The sequence below is a fragment of the Heteronotia binoei genome, chromosome 12, assembly GCF_032191835.1.
Source record: "Heteronotia binoei isolate CCM8104 ecotype False Entrance Well chromosome 12, APGP_CSIRO_Hbin_v1, whole genome shotgun sequence".
Lineage (NCBI taxonomy): Eukaryota > Metazoa > Chordata > Lepidosauria > Squamata > Gekkonidae > Heteronotia > Heteronotia binoei.
Genome location: NC_083234.1, coordinates 60,760,503 through 60,784,611, shown reverse-complemented (window position 1 = coordinate 60,784,611; position 24,109 = coordinate 60,760,503). Strand labels below are relative to the sequence as shown.

Sequence of the window (24,109 nt, the reverse complement as noted above, 5' to 3'; positions counted from 1 at the left end):
GAGCGGCATTTCGTGGAGATCAATAGGCTACAGTGGGAGGGGAAGGCAGGAAAGTTCCATTCTGCCATTGGAAAACGAGTCCAACTGCATGGGTCTGAAAGTTAGGAGGATACTTTCAGGTTCGAGTTTGAACACTGATAACATGCCATTTGGAACTGTGTTGGTTTGATTCAGCTATGCTGCCAGCTTAAATACCCTACTTATTAGGAAACGCTGCAGCCATCTATATTTAGTTAACACTGGATATTACAATTTGGAATCATCTGCTCTTAGGGTAAGGTTTGCAGGGAAAGAATGGACAATACTGGTTTTGTGCGAAAATTAAATTCTTAAACTGTCAGTCTGATGAAGTTATATTTTAGTCTAGAACTAGTTTTAGATGAATATTTTCTCTCTTATGATGTTAGTCTTGTCCCAGAGCCTAGCCTGGAACTTATATGTTATGACGAACAAGGGGATGTTGCAGAGAATGACACTTCTGGTGTTGAGTTCTGCCCTTTTCTAATATGGAATATAATTGGCCCTATCTCCTGGCATCGCTACCGTCGTTCTACATTGCTGGGGACAGCTGGCAAGGAAGCACACAGAGTAATAACGACAGAAGTTGAAATAAGTTTTACTTCATTTTAAGGGGAGGGAGGGGGAGAATTTGACAAGGCAATGCTATTTTCAGCAGCAGCATTATATTATCTTGTAACGTTATCGCCTTTGTCCAAGTACAGGAAGTTGGAAAGCTTGTGATAAGGCTGTGAGGAAGTGCGTTTTTTCTTTTTGTTTGAATTTTGAAGGAACAAGGAATGTTATATGTATAGGACTCTCCTGCTACCATGAAGCTACTTACCTGACAGGAAGCTCATATGTGTCCCTTGTACAAAGATATATAATGGGTTAGATCTGCTAAGCATAGAACCTTGCACCAGAGAAATGCAAAGAAAGAGCTTGAAGCGCAAGTTACAACCCTAACTTATCTGAATTGTGGTGATTTTGTTGCTTTTAATTTGTTTAAATGTTAACATTTTAACATTTACAGTTGGAGGCTTGTGGTTAAACAGTAGGCTGCAAATCCAGTATTAAAATGTTTTTAGTATGTGAAGCCAACTGACCTGTAGAGGTTGAAAATACTATTGTCAGGCGAGAAAGAGCAGTGAAAAAAACATAAAAAGGATGTTTATGACTATGTGCCATTTGTAAAATATTTGGCAAATATAAGAACCGTTTGCAGCTTTCGGCAACGGTTCTTCTAAGGACTACTATATGTATCAGTTTCATAGAATTTGAAGAAACCTGAAGGCCACAGCTAGCTTGGTTGAAACAGCTGTCCATTTATAATTGATTACGATCAGGAAGACTGTGAAGGACCTGTAGCAGAAATTAGGGATGCTCACTTTAAAAATGTTTGTAATAGTGTCAGATTTGAATTTGGGGTAGGGCACTGTTTTTGTTATCATCATATTTCAGGAAGGACACTTCCTCACCCAAAAGGTAATTAATATATGGAATTCAAGTGGTGGCAGCTACAAGTACAGACAGCTTCAAGAGGGGATTGGATAAACATCTGGAGCAGAAGGTCCATCCGTGGCTATTAGCCACAAGGTGTAGATGGAACACTCTGTCTTGGGCAGTGATGCTCTGTATTCTTGGTGCATGGGGAGCCACAGTGGGAGAGCTTCTGGAGTTCTGGCCCTGCTGGTGGATGTCCTGATGACACCTGGGTTTTGGCCACTGTATGACACAGAGTGTTGAACTGGATGGACCATTGGCCTGATCCAGCACAACTTCTCTTATGTTCTTACCAGTGCAGGGTTGTTTCCCCCCCAGATATTTGTTTGGGTCCAGAAAATTTGGGACCACGTTTTGTCAACACCCCGCCTCCCCCCCCGCTCCCAAGGCAGCAGGAGTGAGGACGAAAAGACAGGAATCCAGCCCTAGACTTACTATGCCAGTATTGTACCCATTAGAGGCTTTCCCATGCCATCGGCATCAGAGCCTGCCCCATATCCAGAAAACAGTAGGCAAGCTGGGGGAGGGGGGCTCCTGCACTCCTGTGAGGCTTGGCTGTTACAGTGGCAGGCTCCTCCCCCACTGGTGGGGGCTTTTTATTGGTTTCGCCTCCCCCAAAATAGGTAATTGAATAGTGTTGTATCAAAAGAATAGTATAGCAGTATGTGTACCAGGTTGTCTGAATCCCCAGATTTCATTTTTTTAAGCATGTCTAGCCCCTTCCATTGCAGAGATATAAAAGAAAAGGCATATCTTTGAAATAGAAGGTGCTAAAGACTTGACTTTTTTTTTTTAAATGAAAGCTGTCAATTCAGAGAACCTGGTACACATATCCCTGTACTGTTAAATTGATACAGCACTATTCAGTTACCCATTTTTTTTAAAAAAAATTAGCCTTTGGTGGTGGTGGTGGTGGTGGGGAATGGTCACTGCAACAACCAACCCTCTCAGGATTCCACCTGCTGTTTTCTGGCTGGTCAGGCAGGCTCTGCTACCCCAATGTATGCAGCCAGGAAAAGCCTCCAACAAAGACAATGCTAGCATGCTAAATCTGCGATGAAGTCAGTCATAGTTAAAGGGCTATGAGTGGAGGTTAAGTTGACCTGTTAGCATCTCTCTTCTCAAGGGACTATCAGCTGTTTCCTGGTTGGTTTCCTCTCTTTCCCTTCCACTCTGTACTTCCCTGCAACATTCCCAGAATTTTGAGAGATAAAAATTTCGTTGTTCCTGGAATTGAGATGGAGTTTTGTGTCATTTTGAGTGTTCCTGAGCAGACCCAGTGGGTAGAACTTCAGTTTGGGTATATCTGAATTCACACTCCTGGCAGGAATGTTGCAGGAACTGTAATATAAAGAAATGCACGTTTCATTTTGTAAAAATGCCAGTCCTATGGAAGTCTACTCAGAATCCTCCTCAGGTCGTTTTTAGGATTGTACGCTGAGTTATTTAAAAACATGATGGTTTAACTGCAACTTACAGGCTCATATGAAGGCTCAGAAAGTAAGTAGAGAACAGCAACTTGACATGATGAACAAGCATTACAAACAGCTCGAAGGCCGCTTGGATGACATGCTGTCTCGGATTGCAAAAGAAACTGAGGAAATCAGGGACCTGGAGCAACAGCTCACAGATGGTAAAGAGATCTCTTAAAATAGTTTTCTTAGCATCTAGTTCAGTGACTTTGGGTGGTGCCACAATTGAAATAATTGTAACATTCATCAGTATGGCTTGTGACTATAGCTGGGCAAATCTAGTTCAAATTCCCATTCTGATATGAAGCTTGAGTAATCCAATTCTTAGCTATCCATTATTGCAGGGGTGGCCAACGGTAGCTCTCCAGATTTTTTTGCCTACAACTCCCATCAGCCCCAGCCATTGGCCATGCTGGCTGGGGCTGATGGGAGTTGTAGGCAAAAAAAAAAAAATCTGAAGAGCTACCGTTGGCCACCCCTGCATTACTGAATTAGTTGAAATATTTTCCCCCTATGATGCTGTGTTGCTGACAGCCGAAAACTAGATGCTTCATTCGGATTTTACAGTACATAATTTGCGTCATGCACAAAATCATAATATAAATGTTGCCTATTAATGCAAAAAATACTTTGTCAAATATTATTATTATTATTAGTTTATTTCTATTCTGCCCCTTCCCCCTTTTGGGGGGCTCAGAGCAGAGTACAGGAATTTGAATTAAAATCACAATAAAATCATAATAAAATCAGCTTCAACAATCAGTAAAGCGCAATATTGACTTCAATGGCTTCTTTCCCCCAGATAGAAGTGTTTTAAGATCACTTCAGTGGTGTTATTTCTGCTTCAAGTAATGAAACAGCTCTGTTGTTCTTCTTGTCCTCCTATCCAACTTAATAGTTTAAATATTCTCTCCCCCTCTCCCCCATTCATCCTCTTTTGTTGTTTGCAGGCCAAATTGCAGCAAATGATGCACTGAAGAGAGACCTGGAAGGAATTATCATTGGGCTGCAGGAATATCTGGAGAGTGTCAAGGGTCAAGCCAGACAGACCAGTGATGAATGCAGATCATTACGGAAAGATAAAGAAGCATTGCTGCAAAGACTGGAGGAGCTGGAGGGTGAGAAAAGCCAGCTGCAAATAGTTGCCATGGATGCAGAAAACCTAAGAAAAGTAAGATTTAAAAACAGCTGTATTTCCAAATGCCAAAGAATCAAACTTTGGATAGGGCCATGCAATTAACGACCATTGTCTGTATAACTTTGTCTTTGGATGGCAGCCCAAACTCAGTCTTGAGTTTGCTGCTGACAAGTGAGGCAAGGGCAAGTGCATTTGTAAGGGGAAGTAGTGAGCAGGAAAGCTTACCATTTTGCCTTGCCTGTTCTGTTTTTCTCTGTAACCATATTCCCCCCATTTTAACCAGCAGACATGCCTCTAAATCCCATTGTGGAGGGAAAGCAGCTATTTACTGCTTTTGCTAACTACTTGCTACCTGCCTTTGTTGTTGCTGCTTTGCATTACATTGGCTGCAAACACTGGATTGGTATTGTGGTCTTATAAATCTAGACTGCATTCATGTTGGATTGATGATGGTGTTAATACTTACTGCTATCACAGCTGACTATCAAGTAGGAAAGAAGAGGCTAATTGCCAGATCTTTGGACCACAAGCACTGTCCACTAGTCACAGGCTACTGCCTGTCAAATGGAGGGTCCAGAAGACATTTGAACTTGCAACAACAAAATGCATGTCTGATTTCAGGAGATTGCGGAACTTGAACATGCATTCCATGAGCAACGAGAACAAAATGAATCCCTGCAGGAAGCCCAAGGTGAACTGAGTGCTTATGAGGCTGAACTGGAGGCAGAGCTGAAGGCCCGGGATGCTGAAGCCAGTCAACACAAGAAAGAACTGGAGAGACTAAAACAGCTTAGTCAGGTATGTAAAAAAACGATGGAGAAAGAAGTCTCCTTTCCTTATACCTTTAGATTTTTTCCAGACTCTAGTAAATTTCAAAACTTGCGTAATGGGATGAATTCATCTTAATGGATCACAAGATGTGGTACAGGCTCGTCCATAAAAGAATATAAGCACAGTGTTGCTTGAAAGCTGGCAGTCTTCCAAATTGGTTTCTGTGGAGTTTGTGTATATATTCGCAACTGAGTACTACTCTTGTCATTTTTTTAAAAATTGAATATTTTTCTTTTTGGGGGGAAGCTGGAACTCTCTGCTCTCCAAGATGAACTTAGCAAAGAAAGACAAGCTTTGGAAAATGCCCATGCCAAAGCTCAATTGTTGGAAGAGAAAGAACAGGAAAATAACAAGCTGCTGTCCCAGCTGAAACAGCTGCAGGTGGAGTATTCCCCCCCCCCTTTTTTTGTTTGTTTCTGAATTAGCATGTGTGGCACTTTGATATAACTCTCTCTAAAGAGCTCCAGCCATTTCCTTCAAGTGAAGGTCAGTCATGCTTCCATGCTGCCTGTTTACTCTTGTACAGATCTAAGTATTAAAAATTAATGGAGGCCACATCTGAATGGGTTCAGCCAGAATTATCAAAGGAAATGATCTTTCTTGTCTTGACAGTTCCCTGTAGCAACTGTACTTGTAGCTCCACCAGAAATCTATTTTGGAGAGGGCGCAGTAAAATAGCCATGTTGTTTTGGTACCAAATTTGAATATGGGTTTATACAAACATGGGAAGAATGAAAAAAAGTGTATTTATTTGGAAATATGTGACACTGGAAACAGCTCTCAAACCTGTTCATTGCAGAAAGACAATAATAGTTTGAAACAACAAGTTAAAGATAGTCAAAATCAACTGAATCATGCTGTTAACAACTTAATTCATCCTGAAGAAGTCTCTGCTCGTGTGGGTGAACTGAAAAGAAAGCTGCAAACTGGAGCAGAAATCAGGTAAGCAAAATCCTTTTGAAGGGGCTTGGCCAATGCACCAACTTCACCCCAAAGTAGCATTTCTGTTCTTACTGAGATCATGGTGTAGTGGCTAATGTAAACTTAGAAGCCAAGAATGTATGTATGTGAAAAGTGACGTCAAGTTGCAGCTGACTTATAGCAACCCTGTAAGGTTTTCAGGGCAAGAGACAAACAGAGGTGTTTGCCATTCCCTGTCTCTGTCTTCCTTGGTGGTCTCCGATCCAAGTGCTAACCAGGACCTACCCTGCTTAACATCCAAGATCAGGCTAGCCTGGGCCAATCAGATAACAGCAAGCAATGAGTACCTTGGTTCACATCTTGCCTCATCAGCAGTATCACAATAATAATACTGGTCAAACAGGGTTGTACTGAAGGTTATTCAGAGAATACATGCAAAGGGCTCTGAATTCTCAGAAAGTCAATCTAGCGATAATGCATGTGAAGTCTTTGGGAACTTGGGGTAAAGTACTGTATAAATTCATTGCCCTTGTTTGCCCTAAAAGTGAGTCTATGTTACTTTTTATTTTCCTCCTTCTCAAGCACTGTCATAAGGTGATAGCATTTACTAGTTGGTTTCCATGTTCCCCTTACCGGAAGCTAGTATATGAAATGTCTCTGTCAGGCAAGCAGTGGCTTTGTTATTCTTAATGCAGAGGGCAAGTGGTGTTTTCCTGTGGAGCAGCTGCCAAATATATATTGGTGGGACAACTCTCAGGTTATGCAGCAATGAGGGTAGATTTCTGTGTTTAAATTTCCTTAACAGATGAATTTTCTGATTTCGCAAAATATTGAAAGGTGATTTCAGATGCTCATTTATTAATAAGATCCTCTTCATTGTCTAGCCTTCTCTCTCAAGGTCATAACAATAATTTAATTATTTAGAGGTGATCTTGAGATAGATCTCAGGCTGCTTCCAGAAGCAGTTTTGTGGACGTTGTTGGTTGCACAATTCATTAGTGACTGGAAAGTAATAATGCAAAAGAAAAAGTATGGGACAAAAATGGGTACAAAGTGTGGCATTGTGTTATGTAGCTGACCCTTGGGGTGGTGCTTTCTTAAAATGTACCGTGTATGTTATGTGTAATTTCTGGAGAGATCGGTACAGGAATTGGCACAGTATCTTATATCGACTACCAGGCTACTGTGTATTGAACTCTGCAACATTACCAGGCAAAGTAAGCAGTTCTGGGTTGACTTGGTATAAAGCTAGATCCAAGTGGGCAGCCGTGTTGGTCTGAAGCAGTTGAACAAAGCAAGAGTCAAGTGAACCTTTAAGACCAACCAAGTTTTAGTCAGAACGTCAGCTTTCGTGTGCTCTCTAAGCACACTTCATCAGATGAGGGGATCAGGTATAGTGGGCTGAAATACATGCAGTTTGTTGATTAAGAGGGCAAACTGACTGTGCTCACATGGTAAAACAGTGTGGCTGTGACACATTCCACCAGGCTTTCAATAACTTTCACCCTACCATCAACCTGACAATGAACCAGTCTATGCAAGAAATACATTTTCTGGACACCACTGTAAAAATAAACAATGGACGCATTGACACCACCTTATACCAGAATCCTACTGACCGACAAACATACCTGCATGCCACCAGCTACCATCCCAAACATACCAAATGATCCATTGCATACAGCCAGGCTCTATGCTACAACCGCATTTGCTGTAATCTTGCTGACAGAGATTCTCACCTGAGGGATCTACAACAAACCTTTTTTGGAACTAAAGTACCCACCTGATGAAGTCAGGACACAGATTAACAAAGCCAGAATGATACCCAGAGAAAACCTGTTACAAGACAAACCCAAAAGAGATAATAACAGAACACCACTAGTGGTCACACACAACTCTCAACTTAAAACAGTTCAGCATATCATCAACAACTTATAACCTCTATTGGACAGTGACAGCTCTCTTTCAAAAGTATTGGGAGATAAACCTTTTCTTGCACACAGACAGCCTCCCAATCTCAAACAGCTCCTCACCCACAACAATCCAGCATCTCATCTGAGCATGGACACCAGTACCAGAGCTTGCAATAAACCCAAGTGCCAACTTTGCTGCCACATACACCCAGACAACACAATCACTGGGCCCAACAGCATTAACTACACCATCTCAGGCTCATTCACTTGTTCATCCTCCAACATTATATATGCCATTAAATGCCAACAATGCCCTTCAGTTCTCTACATAGGGCAAACAGGACAAACCCTACGCCAAAGGATAAATGGACACAAATCTGACATTAGGAATTACAGAACTGAGAAATCTGTGGGAGAACACTTTAACCTTTCAAAGTATTCAATGGGTGACCTCAAAGTAGCTGTTTTACTGCAAAGGAACTTCAAGAACCGAATGGAGAGAGAAATTGCTGAATTACAAATTATTAAACTTGGAACAAACACCTCCCCAGGACTGAAAAGGGATATTGTTTTTTTTATCTCATTACATATGCTAAACCCACTCTCAGTGAGTATAGCTATACACCCACAGTATTCCAAAGTATTTCTCTTTTATAATAGTATCAGAATAATGTTTTATATTGACATATTCAAATAAGAGATATTGGCTATTTAGCTCATTACATATACTTAACCCATTTTCATTTTGTGTAGTCTTGTTTTCTAATGGCAGACTAGAATGATGTTTATAATGTATAGATTGATGTTGATAAGTAAATTAGGTGGACTACAACTAGGAAATACATGTCCTTTTGTGATTTACCTAGATTTGCAGTAACACCAACTGGCAGGAAACTTTATTACCTTTTACGGCTATCCAGACCAAATGGCCTAGCCACACTGTTTTACCACGTGATCACAGTCAGTTTGCCCTCAATCAACAAACTGCATGTATTTCAGCCCACTATACCCGATCCCCTCGTCTGATGAAGTGTGCTTAGAGAGCACACGAAAGCTTACATTCTGAATAAAACTTGGTTGCAACTTGACTACTGCTTTGTTAAATTGGTATAAAGCTGTTTCATGTGGCCATACAGAGGACAGTCTTGACTGCAAACATAGCAAACTCATACTCAGGCGCTTCAGCCAGTTTTGAAGCAAGCATCTCCCTTTCAGATATTTACAGCTCGCAGTTGGTATGTTCTGTAGATACCTCTCTTTTTGTGTCATTGATAATATCCTCTTTCTTAAGACAGTTTAGCAGTCAAATTAGATGTTCATTAGAGACATTGGTCTGATAGTCCAAGTCTCAGTCAAATATGTAAAAAGTATAGATGGAAGAGATTGGATTTGTACCCCACTCTTCACTTGGAGTCTCAGAACAGCTTACAATCTCCTTCCCTTCCTCTCCCCACAACAGCCACTCTGTGAGGTAGGTGGGACTGAGAGAGCTCTGAGAGAACTGCTCCTGAGAGAACAGCTCTGTAAGAACTGTGGCTTGCCAAAGATGGAGGAGTGAGGAATCAAACCCGGTTCTCCCAGATTAGATCTGCATACTTAACCACTACACCAAAGTGGCTCTCTCACCCATTGCTTCTCCTTTGAACTCCTCTCTTCAGCAGGTGTTCCCCAAATGCATGTTTGCTGTGGCAGGGGGAAAAAATCCAATTGTGGAAGGGGAATGTAAACAGATGCAGTGAGCAGAGAAGTGCTAAGTATTTTTCGTCTGCTGGCCACTTCTTCCATACTGCATCCTCTTCCTTTTGGGATTTTCTTCCACAGAATATATAGTTTGTCTCTGTGATACTGACCTTAATATATCGATAATAAGCTTAATCAACAGTTCTTAACTCCCTCCCCTTTCTCTTCCTCTCTTTTTTCTTACAACTGTTTTAGGTGCCATAATTCAAAGGATATTTTAGGAAAAAGCCTTGCAGATCTGCAGACACAATTTGCTGAAATCCTTGCTCATTCACAGCAAGAAAATAAGGCAGCGCAGGCCAGAGAAAGGGAGCTGCGGAAGAAGATGGCTTCTCAGCAAGCTAGGCTGGAAGAGACACAAGAGAAATACAGGCTGGCCTGTGACAAAGCTGCAGAAGCCAAAGTAAGCGGATTACAGATTACGCAAAGGAGTGATGGAAGGTCACGTTTCATTTTCAGTATAGCTCTTGGAGTGTTTTGACCAAGTCAAGGGGTTGAGTGTTTTGACCAAGTCAAGGGTTATTTTGCATACATGTTTGGTTATATTTATATGAGTAAGTGTAGTTTGGTATGACCATCATGCTGTGGTCCTCCTGGGTATGACAGAAAAGATACTCTCCGTGTTACAAAACAGTATCAAAATATAATTACAATACTTTCCATTCACAACATAGTATTACAATGTAAATTTCAGTAACAAATTCAGTGACAAATACCATCCAAAGCACACAACTTCACTACTGTCCATAAGATGATATCAGGTTCTGAAATATAGTCCAACGATGCAAAACTGGTCTGTTCTCATTTCGGATCCTTATGGTCCTTCCTCTGGGACTGTCTTATTAATTTTGAATGCAGTAGTCTGATGGTGCCTTATTTCTTTACTATACACTGTTTTCCAGGCTTTCTCTAATTTATTTCATTACTAGAACGCTACTGTTCTTTCTCCATCTTTCAGCATTTCATTGTGTTCCTATCAGGCCTGCGAGCAAGTCTGCTTTCTTCTCCCTCTCTCTTGCTTCTTTCTGTGTCACAGCTTGCTTTGCCAGGATTTCTCAATTGCACAGAGCAAAGCCTCTATTTTCTCCACTGGCTGAGGCTTCTCTCTTGGGGATGAAGTGTAGCTGAATGTTAAAAAGCAAGAATTGCTGGTGTGCAGTCTTAAATAAGAATCCTGAAATGCCTGAAAGGTTCAGAGTGTAGTCATACAGTTGGATACTATTTTTTTTCTTTAAATCCTGATATCCTGGTACAAACAGGAGATGTTTCAATAAGGATAAAGAAGCTTTTGTAGCAGCTATTTTAGCAGAAACTGAATAACCATCAATCTGAAGTCAGTCCATCTCGAATATGTGTATACCGTTGTCTCCTTCATCCTTCCCACACTTTTTTCCATGCAGACTCTGGTTTAGCCCTTGAACTTCAGCCTTAAAACCCAGTTTTAACCAAGTCATAAAGACATGTAATGGCATTTTTCACACTCATCCTTTCTTGTCTGCTAGATGTGGATTGTTTATTTTATTTCTCTGCATTTTGTCCTTTTCACCCACGACGTGGCAAACTAATCTAATGCATAAATGCAATTTTAAACAATGATAAAGGACAATCAGTAATCAAATTTGCAATAAACCAAGCAACTCTCAAGATCCAACAGAACAGAAAACAAACACATCCAGTAAAACAAGAAAAATAAAATTAATTTTAGCATCAAGTGCCCAGTAGAAGAGATCATCTGAACACTAGTAGAGATGGACTTGTATAAAAGTTGCTGGACAGACAGTTCCATGGTCTTGAGAATGTCCTATCCATGTATTCATCTAACACAACTCTGAGAACAGGAAAACAGAGCAGAATATCTACAAGAGTTCAGTGTATGGGTAGGATAATGGTGAACTCCTTGGGGGCAGGGACCTTGTCCTTTTTTCTTATGGAACTGAAGTGCTATGAACACTTCCGGCACTGCATAAATCATAAGAATCAAAATGCTGCAGCTGTTTTTGTGCTGTCTTTATGTGGTGTATTTTTCTAAATACTGTCCTGGAATGGGATCTGTTTAATTGTTTGTAACAGGAGGCAAAAGAGCCAAGGCCTTTGCCCAAATTACTAAATTCTGCTAACTTTCATTTTCTGGGAATGTGGCAGGCATCAGGAAGTAGTGGAAATATCTTTCCTTTGTTCCTTGCGTTTCAACTTCAGATTAAAACTGAAAAGAGACAGAATGAAAACAGAGTTCGGCAACTGGAGAATGAAATCCAGCAACTAACTGAAAAACTGAAGAGCATGGAGGAAATCCAGTCCCTCACAGATCAACAGCTTCAAGATGCTGAGGAAGAGAGAGAGAGAGTTCTTGCTCAGCTGGAAGATTTGGAGAACAGGGTAGGAAAATCTAGCAAAACCTATACAAATAGTAAAGATACATGACATGCCCTTCTGAATAAGCCTTCCAAAAGTAACTAGTTGTTTTGATTATATGTAATGTGAACACATACCAGAAGAGAGAAACCAGAAAATTTCAGGTACTAACTACATCTCTTCTATAATAATTGTATTTATACCCTGCCTTTCCCTTTGTTAAATATTCAAAGTGGCTTACAAAAGACAGAAAGTTTGATCCTGTGACTCTGTTCTGGCAAGCCTTAATCTGATGGGGAAAGTTTTTCTTCCTCAAAATTCATGTGTTGAGGAACTCTTCCATTACTGTAGAAAGTCTTAATGGAAGAAGACATGGGATCCAATCCCAGAATTGTTCTAGTAGGTAGCAATCAGTTTGTAAAAATGAAAAATACATCAGTGAAAGCAATAAAGAAAACCTCAAACCATACATATAGAAAATAACCAGGCAGTCAAAAAACAATAACAACAGCTTCAGCACAAGAAACTTGAAAAAGGTGCTCCAAAAGCTCTCCAGAACAGACAGATCTTAACAGAGCGTCAACAACCAGGAAGGAAAGGGCCAAATGAACCTCAGGAGGCAAGGAGTTCCATGGTCCTGGGGGGCGGGGGCGGGCAGTAATTGAGAGGGCCCATTCTGCACCCCTACCTACCCAAACTCTGACACCACAGATTGATGAAACAGGCACTATTAGCCGTTCTCAAGGCCTGGTGATTTGTGTGTGTGGAAGTTTACTTTCAAGCAATTTGGTCTCGTACTTTGTCAGGTCTATTGAATAATACTTTGATTCTTTCAGAAAATTGCAGAAGGTGCCAGGTCACAAAGGCAGCTTCTTGGCATCAATAAAGAACTGGAGGAGTTAAAAAAAGCAATATCTGCTTCAGATAAACAGGCCACAGCAGAGCTCTGTGCAGCCAAAGATCAGCTCCAGTCACTTCATGGGACTGTTCGCAAAATTAACCAGGAACGCTCTGAGGTATGTTGGTGCTGAATTGTAAATCTGGATGCGTTCTGTAAATTATTTCTCTTGATGCCGTATGCATTCTCTCCTAGATAAGCAGTACCAGTATATTACATTGGCAATGACAGTAAATCAGGCTGGAAGCATACAAATACAAAATGACAGAACACACTTACTTCAAATGAGAAAATAAAGCAGCAGCATACATACAGTCCTTTCTGTTTTTAACCACTGCGAAGTATAAGCAGCTATGTGTGTAAGATAAGTTCACAATCCCCTTTTGTTTTATATCTTAGGAGCTTCAGGAAACAGAGAAATCCTCTATGGAGGCCAGTCAGGCCTTGAAGGACCTTGCCAGAGCAGCAGAAGAAATAGAATTGTTGCAGAAACTTTTGAAAGACAAGGAAGAACAGGTTCGGTAGCACTTTCCTTGCTCTGGATCTTTCTAAGCAATATTGAGCCAAGGGACAAGATATGAGGAGCAAGTGGAGGATGTGATTCCCACTGACTTATTAGAATACAAGACCTGGTCAGATATTACTGAGAGAGCCAGTTTGGTGTAGTGGTCAAGTGCGCAGACTCTTATCTGGGAGAACCGGGTTTGATTCCCCACTCCTCCACATACAGCTGCTGGAATGGCCTTGGGTTAGCCATAGCTATCACAGGAGTTGTCCTTGAAAGGTCAGCTGCTGTGAGAGCCCTCTCAGCCCCACCCACCTCACAGAGTGTCTGTTGTGAGGGGAGAAGATATAGGAGATAGTGAGCCACTCTCATTCAGAGAGAAGGGCGGGGTATAAATCTGCAGTTTTCTTCTTCTTATCCAGGACAAAGAGTGTGTTCAGGCACAGAGGAATGAACAATTTGGGTCAGTAATTACTGGTGAACTTTCAGGCTGTTAGATTTTTATCTCTTCTTTCCTGTAAGGAGGTCAGGGTAGCATACATGATTCTCCTGTTCTGCATTTTATCCTCACAACAATCATGTGAGGTAGTTTGGTCTGAGGGAGAATGGTTGGCCCATGGTCACCCAGCGAGCAGGGGTTTGTGCCCAGTTTCTCCAGTTTTAGTCTTAACACACTACACCTTACACCTATTATATAGGGTGGACTATGGGTCAGAAAACAAGATCTCACTGGGCCTATTACATGACTACTTTGAATTCATGCTAGAATTCATCATCAATCATCATCGCTTTATTACAGTATGTAACCAGCACAAAACAGTCCAGACATATTGAAAACCAATATCAAGCTATAATCATAATAGTATAAAATTTTGATTCCAGTGTAAAAACGGAACAATAATAAAGCTTTTAGTAAAGGTAAAGGTAGTCCCCTGTGCAAGCACCAGTCGTTTCTGACTCTGGGGTGACATCGCATCATGATGTTTTCATGGCAGACATTTAATGGGGTGGTTTACCATTGCCTTCCCCAGTCCTCTACACTTCCCCTCAGCCAGCTGGGTACTCATTTAACCAACCTCAGAAGGATGGAAGGCTGAGGCAACCTTGAGTCGGCTACCTGAACCCAGCTTCCGCCTAGATCGAACTCAGGTCATGAGCAGAGAGCTCAGACTGCAGTACTGCAGCTTTACTGCTCTGCACCACGGGGCTCTTACAAATGAAGCATTTACAAATAATTAAATAAAATAGAATTCATATCACACTTTTACATACTATTTATGGATTCTGTAGGCTGCGGCTAGATATTTGGCACACGCCAATGTGACCTCTGAGTTAGAATCTGAAAGAAGCATGTTGCTTATTACAGTATTCAAGAAACCTGAAAATCTTTCCTGTATAGATCGTATGAATCTGGCACGTATTATGCTATAATTCTTGAATACCAGTGGCTTTTACAATTCAATATTAAGTGTCCATTTACCTTTAACTGTAATAGGCCCGTAGGATTTTGACTAAACTATTTTCTCATAGTTTCAGTATGAAATGGAAAAAGCTGATGTTCAAACAGCGACTTCAGATTTTCAGAAAGACCAGATTGAGAAGTTAAACCAGCTGTTGAAACGGCAGAAAGCAGAAATCAACCGACTACAAAATTTGTTAAAGCAGGCTGGGACAGGTAGCATTTTTCCTGTCCTTTTTTCCCCTTGCACTGTGCTTCAGGTTTTGAAGTAATTCATATTTATTTCCTCCTTTGCATATTCTGTCCCTTTTTAAAAATACTATACGTTTCTTAATGTAGGAGATAAAAAATTTCACACTGAATGTCTAAACTCTTTATCCCCCCCCCCCAATTTGGGAGCACCATGTATAAAAAAACTCAGTTAATAAAACAACCTACAAAACACTTGTTTCAAAGCCAGAATCAACTCAAATCAGTCGCATCACAGGAAATGACTCTGATCAAATTCCATAAGAAAAAAGGATTGTTGGGCTTTCCTGTTTCACAATACATTTCCATATTTGTGTTCAAATCTCAGGGCTGCTTAAACCCTTTCAAAATCTGAGGAATCAGTTCCTGAGTCAGCCAGCCAGTATTCCTAATTTCAGAATCACATACAAAGGAAAGAGAAGGAGTGAAACATCTTCTGCACCATCTGGGTTTTGGCATTCGTCATATTCATGCAAATCATTGCATTGAATTGACTGTGACCATCTGGATTCTTATGCATTTTCACTCTCACCCACTTAAAACTAAATAGAGAACCTAAAACAGATGTTGGTCTATCTCAGAGGTCAACATTGTTCTCTCAATAAAGTTTTGGTGTAATACAACTTCATTTCCTTTTATGGTGGGCAGAATTTAAGACTCCAAGCATGCTCGTCAACATGACTGAAATGGTTTTCTTTTTCACACTTCTGAGATTTTTTTTTAAGTGCTGAAATGTCACAACATCGGCGCTGCAAAAATACATAATCTCTTGAAACACATCATGTGATTAGTTATATTATTTGCTTCTAACAGGACCATCTTAGGCAGATTTATACTTTCTAAGTCTCTTGAAGTCATCGGGCTTGGGAATGTGTAACTCTAACTAGGATGGTGTTGTCCGTGTCTTTAAATTGCCATAATATTCAGATGATGACATAGGATATAAAATTAATAAATCCCAATTACGCAACCTCAGTTGGAATCATTGGGGTGTAATTGCCATACTTTGAGACATATTTAGGGTATGCTTGCACACTTAATTACCTGCTCAGCGGATTAAATTCACCTGCTGAGATGGGACCAGCAGCAAACTATTTATTGGTCTGCTCTCTTTTGTAGTGGATTTTTAAAATTTGCCATCCAAAATAATCTTGGCCTTACATACCTTCCAGGCTGCCTCTGGCCCCTTCTGGTTAGGAGGATGTGCACAGGCAAACTTGGGGAAATTCTGAAGCGCAATTTCAGGAGATCAGGGCTTCAGTGTTCTAGCAGCTGGGAGTCCTCATCAGGGAGTTCTTTTAATGCTCTGTAAGCTCATCTAGTGGGTGGGATCCAGAGAATTGCAAACCAAGTGCTGCTTGCAGAATGGTTTGCCTGCCCTTCCTTTCCAGTTGCATCCTTTGTACTCCCTGAAAATCTGCTTTTGAAGATTGGAGGACTCTCAGGAATGATATGGGAGGTCAGTCAGGGGCTGCAGAAGGAGTGGACCCTCCCTTTCAGATGATTCAAGCCAGCCTTAAATCCAAGGCAACAGTGTCCTGGCCCCACTGATGAACCTCCTGATGGAACCTGGGTTTTTTGGCCACTGTGTGACACAGAGTGTTGGACTGAATGGGCCACTGGCCTGATCCAGCATGGCTTCTCTTATGTTCTTATGTTCAAGGTAATCTATACTGAAGTGCAGGTAATAAAACCTAAATACGAACATTTCTTCTGCAGGCAACAGGGAAGAAATTGGCAACATACTGGATGAAATTGAAGCACTCAAGCATGCCATCTCTGACCAGAACGAGACCCTTGCTAGTGTACTAGATCCACGGAAACAAAGGGGACATTTGTATATGCCCACGCCATCGCAAGTATGATTTGGTGGAAAGGGATTAGATAAGGAGATCTTTCCTTTAGAAAGACTTAGACGAATCTTCCAAAGCAGGTTCAGGGACATCTACTTCTTCTGCAGGAAGTGGGATGGCTAACTTCCCCATCTAGTATTTCCCCCCTGCAATTCCATTTCTGAGCTGCTTTTCCCCCACCCTGGGTTCCATAGATGGGAACAAGGTAAACAGACATTGAGAATTCAGATAGTGTGTGCAGAGTTGCAACGAAAAACAGTGTGTAAAAGAAGAGTTAATTGACATTTCTCCCCTGTAAACAGCCCTCTCCAGACACTGCTTTGAAGTGGGAAGGCAGAAGTTAATGTCGTTTGGCTGTGTCAAGCATAGTTCTGTCTCTTGAGAGAAAGCAAAAAAAAAAAAAGCGGGGGGAAGGTTGTTTGGCTACTCTTGTGCGTACAGCAGTGCATGGGCATTTTCATTATAAAGCTTATCCAAGAACCTTCATTTATACCTTTGCTCCTTGTGCATATGGTGGCAGCTCTTTTACACAATTATGATGTTGCTACACATGCCATTCAACTCTTTTGGTGCTGAAATGTATGGCTATGTACTATATAAGGTTGGATACCTTCCAGATTTCTTCGAAGAGGTGCCTCTGCTGACACACACACCCCTCTTCAAAAAAAGACTATGCTGAGGATTGTGGGACCTGAGTAGATGAAAAGTCAACAAAAATGTTGATAGAATCCAATCTATAATACATTCTACTTTGCTTGGCAAGAAGAAATCTTCTGGTTTGTGCAGAGTTCCACATCTCTTATGCAAATCAGTAGCTTTGTGCTAGACTTAAGGATTTAATTGAAGCCAACAGCCAGAAGGAGATTGACTGCCATATCTCAAATTGCACTAGTTACTTAATCTAACAGGCCTGATCCTTAATATGCTGCTTGCTTTTCTTGTTTTATTCATGGATGGTAGTTCTAAGTCTTGTTGATTGAGAGCTCTGTACATGTTTATGAGGCTTCATATATGCTTTTAGGCAGAACAGTATTCTGCCAGGTACTCTATCAACATTGTGTTGAACTTAGATCAAGTTATCTTGGGCAGAGCCAGGCTCAAGGGCTGTATTGGCTTTCACATATGAAGAGGAATGTGGCATACTGTTCTGTTTCTTCTGCTGGCCAAATGTATCAGAATGTTTTAAATTCTCCTGCATGTGGAATGCTTTTGGTCCTTGATAACAAATTGCAGCAATTCATCTTGGAGCCAAAGAACATAAGGGACTTGTATTAAATTACGTCATGGCTGCTATTGACTTGCAGTCTGCCACTTGGAAGATTTGACAAATTGTGTGTTTCGATATTTTAAGGCATCTACTCCTGCATCTCAGAGTACCAAAGATTCTGGAGTCGGCCTGCAGTGTCCCATGTCGACTCCAGTCAGAAAAGGGCATGGAGAGGGTAATCAAAACAAGAAGGAAGCTTCTGTCGCCCCCACTGCCAGAGCCTGCTGGGCATATGCACCAGTTAGAAGTGGCCTGCCAGAATCTCCCTCTCGAGGTAGGTCAGTTTGATCTTTATCAGGTTTGTTTCGTTTTTAGGACCTGCATGGGAAAGGCAGTTTCTTTACTTCAGCAAAGGGAAAAACAGTCCATTTAGAACATCTTCATGCCACGTTGCTCATAGAAGAGCAGGAGCCCTGTAAGCTGCTTGGCCAGTAGAAGAACATGCAGCTGCAGCTTACTTGGAAGTAGGCCTCAGGTTTACAGGAACTCACAGGAGCACAGCTCCCGAACCTTTCTGAGTGCTCCCCCTCTTCCTCCTCAGCCACCTACCTTGTCCATTGAATAGTAGGTGCAGCTGCATGACAATCCCTGGATTATGAAAGCGGGCAGCCAGCTAGCCACCAGGAGCTTTGCCATACTCCCAGCAGCCCTCATTAACCCCTGGAGAAGCCCATGCCACCCTTTCTCCACTTCTCTGATTTTGGGCAGCGGTTGGCTTGCTGGCCTTTTGACTGCGGAGGCCGGCTCAGGAGAGCCCCAGGTAAGCGAGGCCTGCTTGGGCAGGCTGGATCTCTAGCCAGCCCAAGCAGGCCTTGTTCGCCTAAGACTCTCCTTTCTTGTATCGGGTTACTTTTGGCTGTGGGGGGTTTCATATGCTAATGAGCTCCACCACCTATTTTTCTACAAAACGACCCTTGCTTGGAAGTAAGATCCATTTCATGTCAATAGGTTTGACATTCTAGGATGTCTGACTCATTGGCTGACCCTTGCTTTGAAGGCAGGGGCAAACCTGATCTGCCATATTCATCCCATTTCTACAGCTGCTCACACCCACAGCTTGCCTGACAACACTCTTTGGTTACCCTGCTTGGGAGGCAGTTTCACAGGTTATATGTTGTGCTGGAAATTTTCTCGAAATTATTTAACCGTATTTATTTTTAAGATTTATGGGCAGCTTAGCCTAAAAGTTTTTAAATGGGTCTCAAAAAGAACTGCATATCCTTGCAATAAAATCAGATAAACTTAACATTTAAAAACCCAGAACATCAGATTTTTTTAAAGAAAAAACGCTGTAACATCTAAAACAGTTTCAAAATTAACACTTAATTTTTTCACAGCGCATGATTCTCTTTATGTTTGAGAAGGCGTCCTAACGGATTATCTTCACTGTATCCCATACCACAGGGAACCATGAAGACGGGGAAGTGACCATTTGTGGCGCCTCTTCCTTTGTACCGCCTCCTGGTTCTGTCATTTACACCTTGCTACCAGATAGGGCTCCTGCACCTCCAGGGATGGTGGTTTATGGCCCTCCTCCTGTAGCAGCCCATGGTGAACAGCTTGCTCCATCTACAGTGATCTATGGATCCCCTCCAGCAGGAGCCCAGCTGGTTCTTCCAGCTAATTGTTCAGTGCCTCTTGTCCCTGTTGGGATCCTTCACTGCAACATACCCGAGCACCATAATCTGGTAAATTGTTGAGTTCAGTCTGTAAAATTGAGTCATATTTCCTCAATGTAGTGTAGTAGAGTTGGGAAGTCCCTTGTTTCAAGTCTTGGATAAGGCTTGACAAGGCAAGCTGCTCTTTTTTTTCTTTTTTTCCAGCCTCAGCTCTCCCTTTTGTAAACAGGAAGTGAGAGTGTTGGTCAAACTTAGAATGCTTTGGTGAGGATTGCTGAGATCATTTATACAAAGTAAGCATCTTACACTTACACTGTGTAATTTGCCTTTAGTCTCAGCGAGTAGCGCCTTTTATCAATACGAATACAGTGATCTGTATTTTGTCTAAATTCTACATAGTTTATATATAAAATGAACTCCTCCCAGCATTGTAAATAAACTCTTTTTCCCTGTGAACAATGTTTGTTTTCAAACAAAGAAGTAATTAGTATTTTGTACAGACTGGAAAGAAATAAAGTCATAATTTAGTACATTCCAAAGGAATATATGCGTTAGTCTGGTGGAATAGAACCAACAGAGTTTTGTGGCACTTGAGACTAACAGATGTACTGCAGCAGAGACTGATTTCACGCGAGGCTTATTCCAGGTGGAGAGCCCTTTTGCTCCTGGGGTTTCTCTCCATTTTTGCACAAGTTGCCCTGGAGCTGTGAGTTGCCTGTGGTGCTCTTCCGCATCAAGCTGGATCCTCTTCCAAGTGATTTCTGCTTGCTGCGGGAAAACAGCATGCCAACTCACGTGCCAACTCCAGGGGAACTTGTGCAAAACCAGAGAGAAGCGCCGTTATCAAAAAGGGCTCTCCACTCGGAACAATCCCGAGTGCAAAATCAGTCAAGAAACTTTTGTAGCTCTACTCCAAGAAAGCTTGTGCCATTGTAAGTCTTTAACACATCATAAGCTCTTATTTTAATTTGACATATACAACTCTGCAATTCATGTTATTGGCTAAAAAATTTAAATGTGGAGATATTTTTAGCACTCTGTTTGCCAGGATTCTGTAGACAAAAACCAAGGAACGGAATCAAAATAAAACCTAGGTAGTTAACATATCTGTTTAGAGTTCATACTGTTGTTGGGAAACATGGAAATTGTCATCATACACATACACACACAGGGTGGGCTTTTTTTCCTGGGGGAACATGGCAAAATGGAGTTGTGGAGCTGCTTAAGGGAAACAAAATTCTCAAAAAACATTTAAAAGTTCATGAGGGGCACCCATGTGTTTCTCGTTCATCTCCCTCTTGAGAGTTCTGGCACCTCTTTTTCCAGAAAAAAAGCCCTGAAGACTCTGTAAATTTTTAGAAGTTGTGTTGTCCTCAGTGCATGTCCAGTGTATGTTGCAGCATCTGCAGATGAGGCAGATATCTATAAAAATACAGGGAGTAATGTAGCCCCAATGTGTGTGTTCCACCATGTTTTTTTATATATGTACCCTTCAAATGATTTTGTGCTTCCTGCAATGGGTGGTAAACCTGCTGGAAATTTGTCTGCCCTGTAAAATGTGAAATTTTCTTGTAAGAGTCTCTCTCATTGTACTGTTTATCTGCTGCAGGAAAATGAAATCTCAAGACTAAAAGATGTACTAGATCAGTTAAAATCTCAGAGGCAAGAGGGTGACCTTAATAAAGACAGGGAAGAACTGTACCAGGACATTGAGAACCTCTTAAGTGAAAGAGAAGAGCTGAAGCATGAAGTAGCAGAACTGCATAGAACAGTCCAGAAACCAAGTAAATACAAGTAAGGATGTTTTGTCACGTCTTAATGAGCCTCTTACATTTGTTTTTATTTTTGCCCCAAATGTGTTAATACCATTCTAAAACCATCAGAGGCCAATATTCTAATACAGACTGTCAGGGCTTTTTTTGTAGCAGGAACTTCTTTGCATATTAGGCCACACATCCCTGATATAGCCAATCCTCCCAGAGCTTACACAAGGCCTTGTAATAAGAGCCCTGTAAGCTCTTGGAGGATTGGCTACATAAAAGGGGTGTAGCCTAATATGCAAAGGAGTTCCTGTTCATAAACTTCCTTTGGCCCAAAACACAGTGGCAATATTGCTGTCTGTCAGGAATGCATCTTGTGAATTTTCAAAGAGCTATGCTGGTTGGCTATTCAGTTTCCATCATAATTCATATGCTAGGTCATTGGCTTTTAAAGACATGAACTGTCCAGGACCAGGGTATTTAAAGTTTCCATATGCAGTTTCTCAGTAATCAGTGTTGTCTGCAGAGGCAATTTTTCATAGAATCCCAATTTTAAAGATAGGATGATCAGTTCCTGGTGACAAAGCCTTTTCTGCATTGGCACCTGGCCTCTGGAATTCCTAAAATGTAGCTTCTCCAGCTTTAGGAGTTAGATGAAAACATTTCTTTTCACCTGGGCATTTTCTTGAGATCCGTTCCACATGGCCCATTTTTGAAAAAAACAATTGTTTACTTTTAATACGTAGAGTGTGATTTTTGTTGTCATTGCTAGTGACAATTTAGATATTGTTGAATGATCTAATTATTTGTTTAAAAGCCCTGACCTGGATAGTCCAGGCAAACCCGATCTCAGCAGATCTCGGAAGCTAAGCAGGGCCAACCCTGGCAAATACTTGGATGGGAGACCGCCAAGGAATACCAGGGCTGGGTTGCAGAGGAAAGGCGATACAAGCCACCTGTCTGAAATGTCCAAGCTCCACTAGGGGTTGCAAGAAGTCAGCCACGATGTCCAGGCATGCACGCGCACACACACACAAATACTTACCAAAAAGAAAACAATAGTTATTTATAAAAAGGCACTTCAGAAGCCATTGGACTGAGAGTTTTGCTGTATTTTTAATGACTTTTAAAAAATAAATACATAATACATATTACTAATATTAATATTTAAATATATTTAAATAATATACAAATACAAAATACGGTTCTTCATCACTGTCATCCAGCTTCACCCATGGCTGTCTGTGTGCTCAACTCACAATTGCATGGCACCCCTACTGCACTGCTTTCAGCAGAAAGGATCTAGGAAAGCTTTGGTGGTTCTTTTGCTCCCCCCACAATAGTCTTGCATTCTCCCATTCAAAAATGTTCTGGAGTAAATGTTTCAAAGCCAATTTCTGGTCCACTGCCTCTGCTTCGCAAAGACAACTTTTTTTTTTTGCCTTGCCTACTAGTTAAAACTCTTTGACCCCTGTATACATTCTGCATTGACGTCTTAGTATTCTGTGTTTTCAGAGACTTCATTGATGGGCAGGTGAACAGCCTTATTACAGAGATGGAGTTGGAGAAATCTCTCCAACGTCAGGAAGACATCGCAGATGAAATCGAATGCATAGAAAAAACTCTTCTAAAGAGGCGGGCAGAACTTAGGGAGGCAGACAGACTTCTTGCCGAAGCAGAAAACGAACTTGAAAACACTCAAGGAAAAGTAATTTTGTTTGTTTTTGATAAAACAAAGATTCAAAGAAGGCCCAGTAGAATCTCCAACCTGTACGCATCTTACACTTACACTGTGTAGTTTGCCTTTAGTCTCAGTGAGAAAGGCAGATTATAAATAATATAAATAAATTCACTGTTGGGCACAACTCCTGTGGTTTTAGTGGGTGCATATAAAAGAGAATTCCAAAAAAGATAATTCCTTTCCCGCTACAAGCTTGTTGCAGGAAAAGTGATGCCTACCAAAAAGCCTTTCTGGTTTGCATCCATTTAAGGTAGAGGAACACTGTTTCCTGTTGGATTTGGCAACCCTAAAGATGGGTAGTTCCCATATCTTCTACCAACTCTGTGCATTTGCCATCCCTTCCGCAAGGCTTCCAGCATCCACACATCACTTCACAAACTCTCACCCCCCACCCCACATGTAGGTTCATTGGTTGACACAATTCCACACTGTGTGGCTGATCCTAATGTCTTGTCTGTGCCTTTTGTGAGATCTTTGGGAGGGGATTACTCTGGTGGCATTTTTAGTTATTAAAGCAAAATCAGGTTGTAGTGCATGATTTTATGAGGAAAGGCTAAGTTCTAGAAATCATTTTCATGACTGAAGAGATGTGGAGATCTGTGACTAGACTACTGTATGTGAGGGCTGCAGTTCAATGGATGATCAGGAAAAGAATGAATTGGTCATGTAAAATATTTCCATGCATCTCCAGATACTGGAATGATTGATCATTGCTGTTTTGTATCTAGAAGCAAAGGCTGGTGGATTATCCTTAAACCCGTGACTGTGCAAAACTGTTAAAGAGTATGTGACACAAATTGATTTCTTCTAATGAATTGTTCTCCTGTGTTCTACTGTTTCATCCAAAACTTTCTCTCTCCTCCACACTAACAAGCTATTTGAGACAAAGCA

At 41.3% G+C, this 24,109-nt stretch overlaps 1 protein-coding gene across 1 annotated transcript in view; it reads left to right on the top strand.

The window, feature by feature from the left end:
• CNTRL (centriolin) overlaps positions 1–24,109 on the top strand; it is a 57,902-nt gene that overhangs the window by 17,106 nt on the left and 16,687 nt on the right. Inside the window, 15 exon segments of the mRNA XM_060251887.1 lie at positions 2,980–3,133; positions 3,923–4,143; positions 4,732–4,908; positions 5,188–5,322; positions 5,741–5,883; positions 9,711–9,918; positions 11,712–11,891; positions 12,704–12,883; positions 13,165–13,281; positions 14,801–14,945; positions 16,698–16,837; positions 18,183–18,396; positions 19,503–19,786; positions 21,327–21,511; positions 22,993–23,185. Coding sequence (XP_060107870.1) covers positions 2,980–3,133; positions 3,923–4,143; positions 4,732–4,908; positions 5,188–5,322; positions 5,741–5,883; positions 9,711–9,918; positions 11,712–11,891; positions 12,704–12,883; positions 13,165–13,281; positions 14,801–14,945; positions 16,698–16,837; positions 18,183–18,396; positions 19,503–19,786; positions 21,327–21,511; positions 22,993–23,185 — 2,676 coding nt within the window.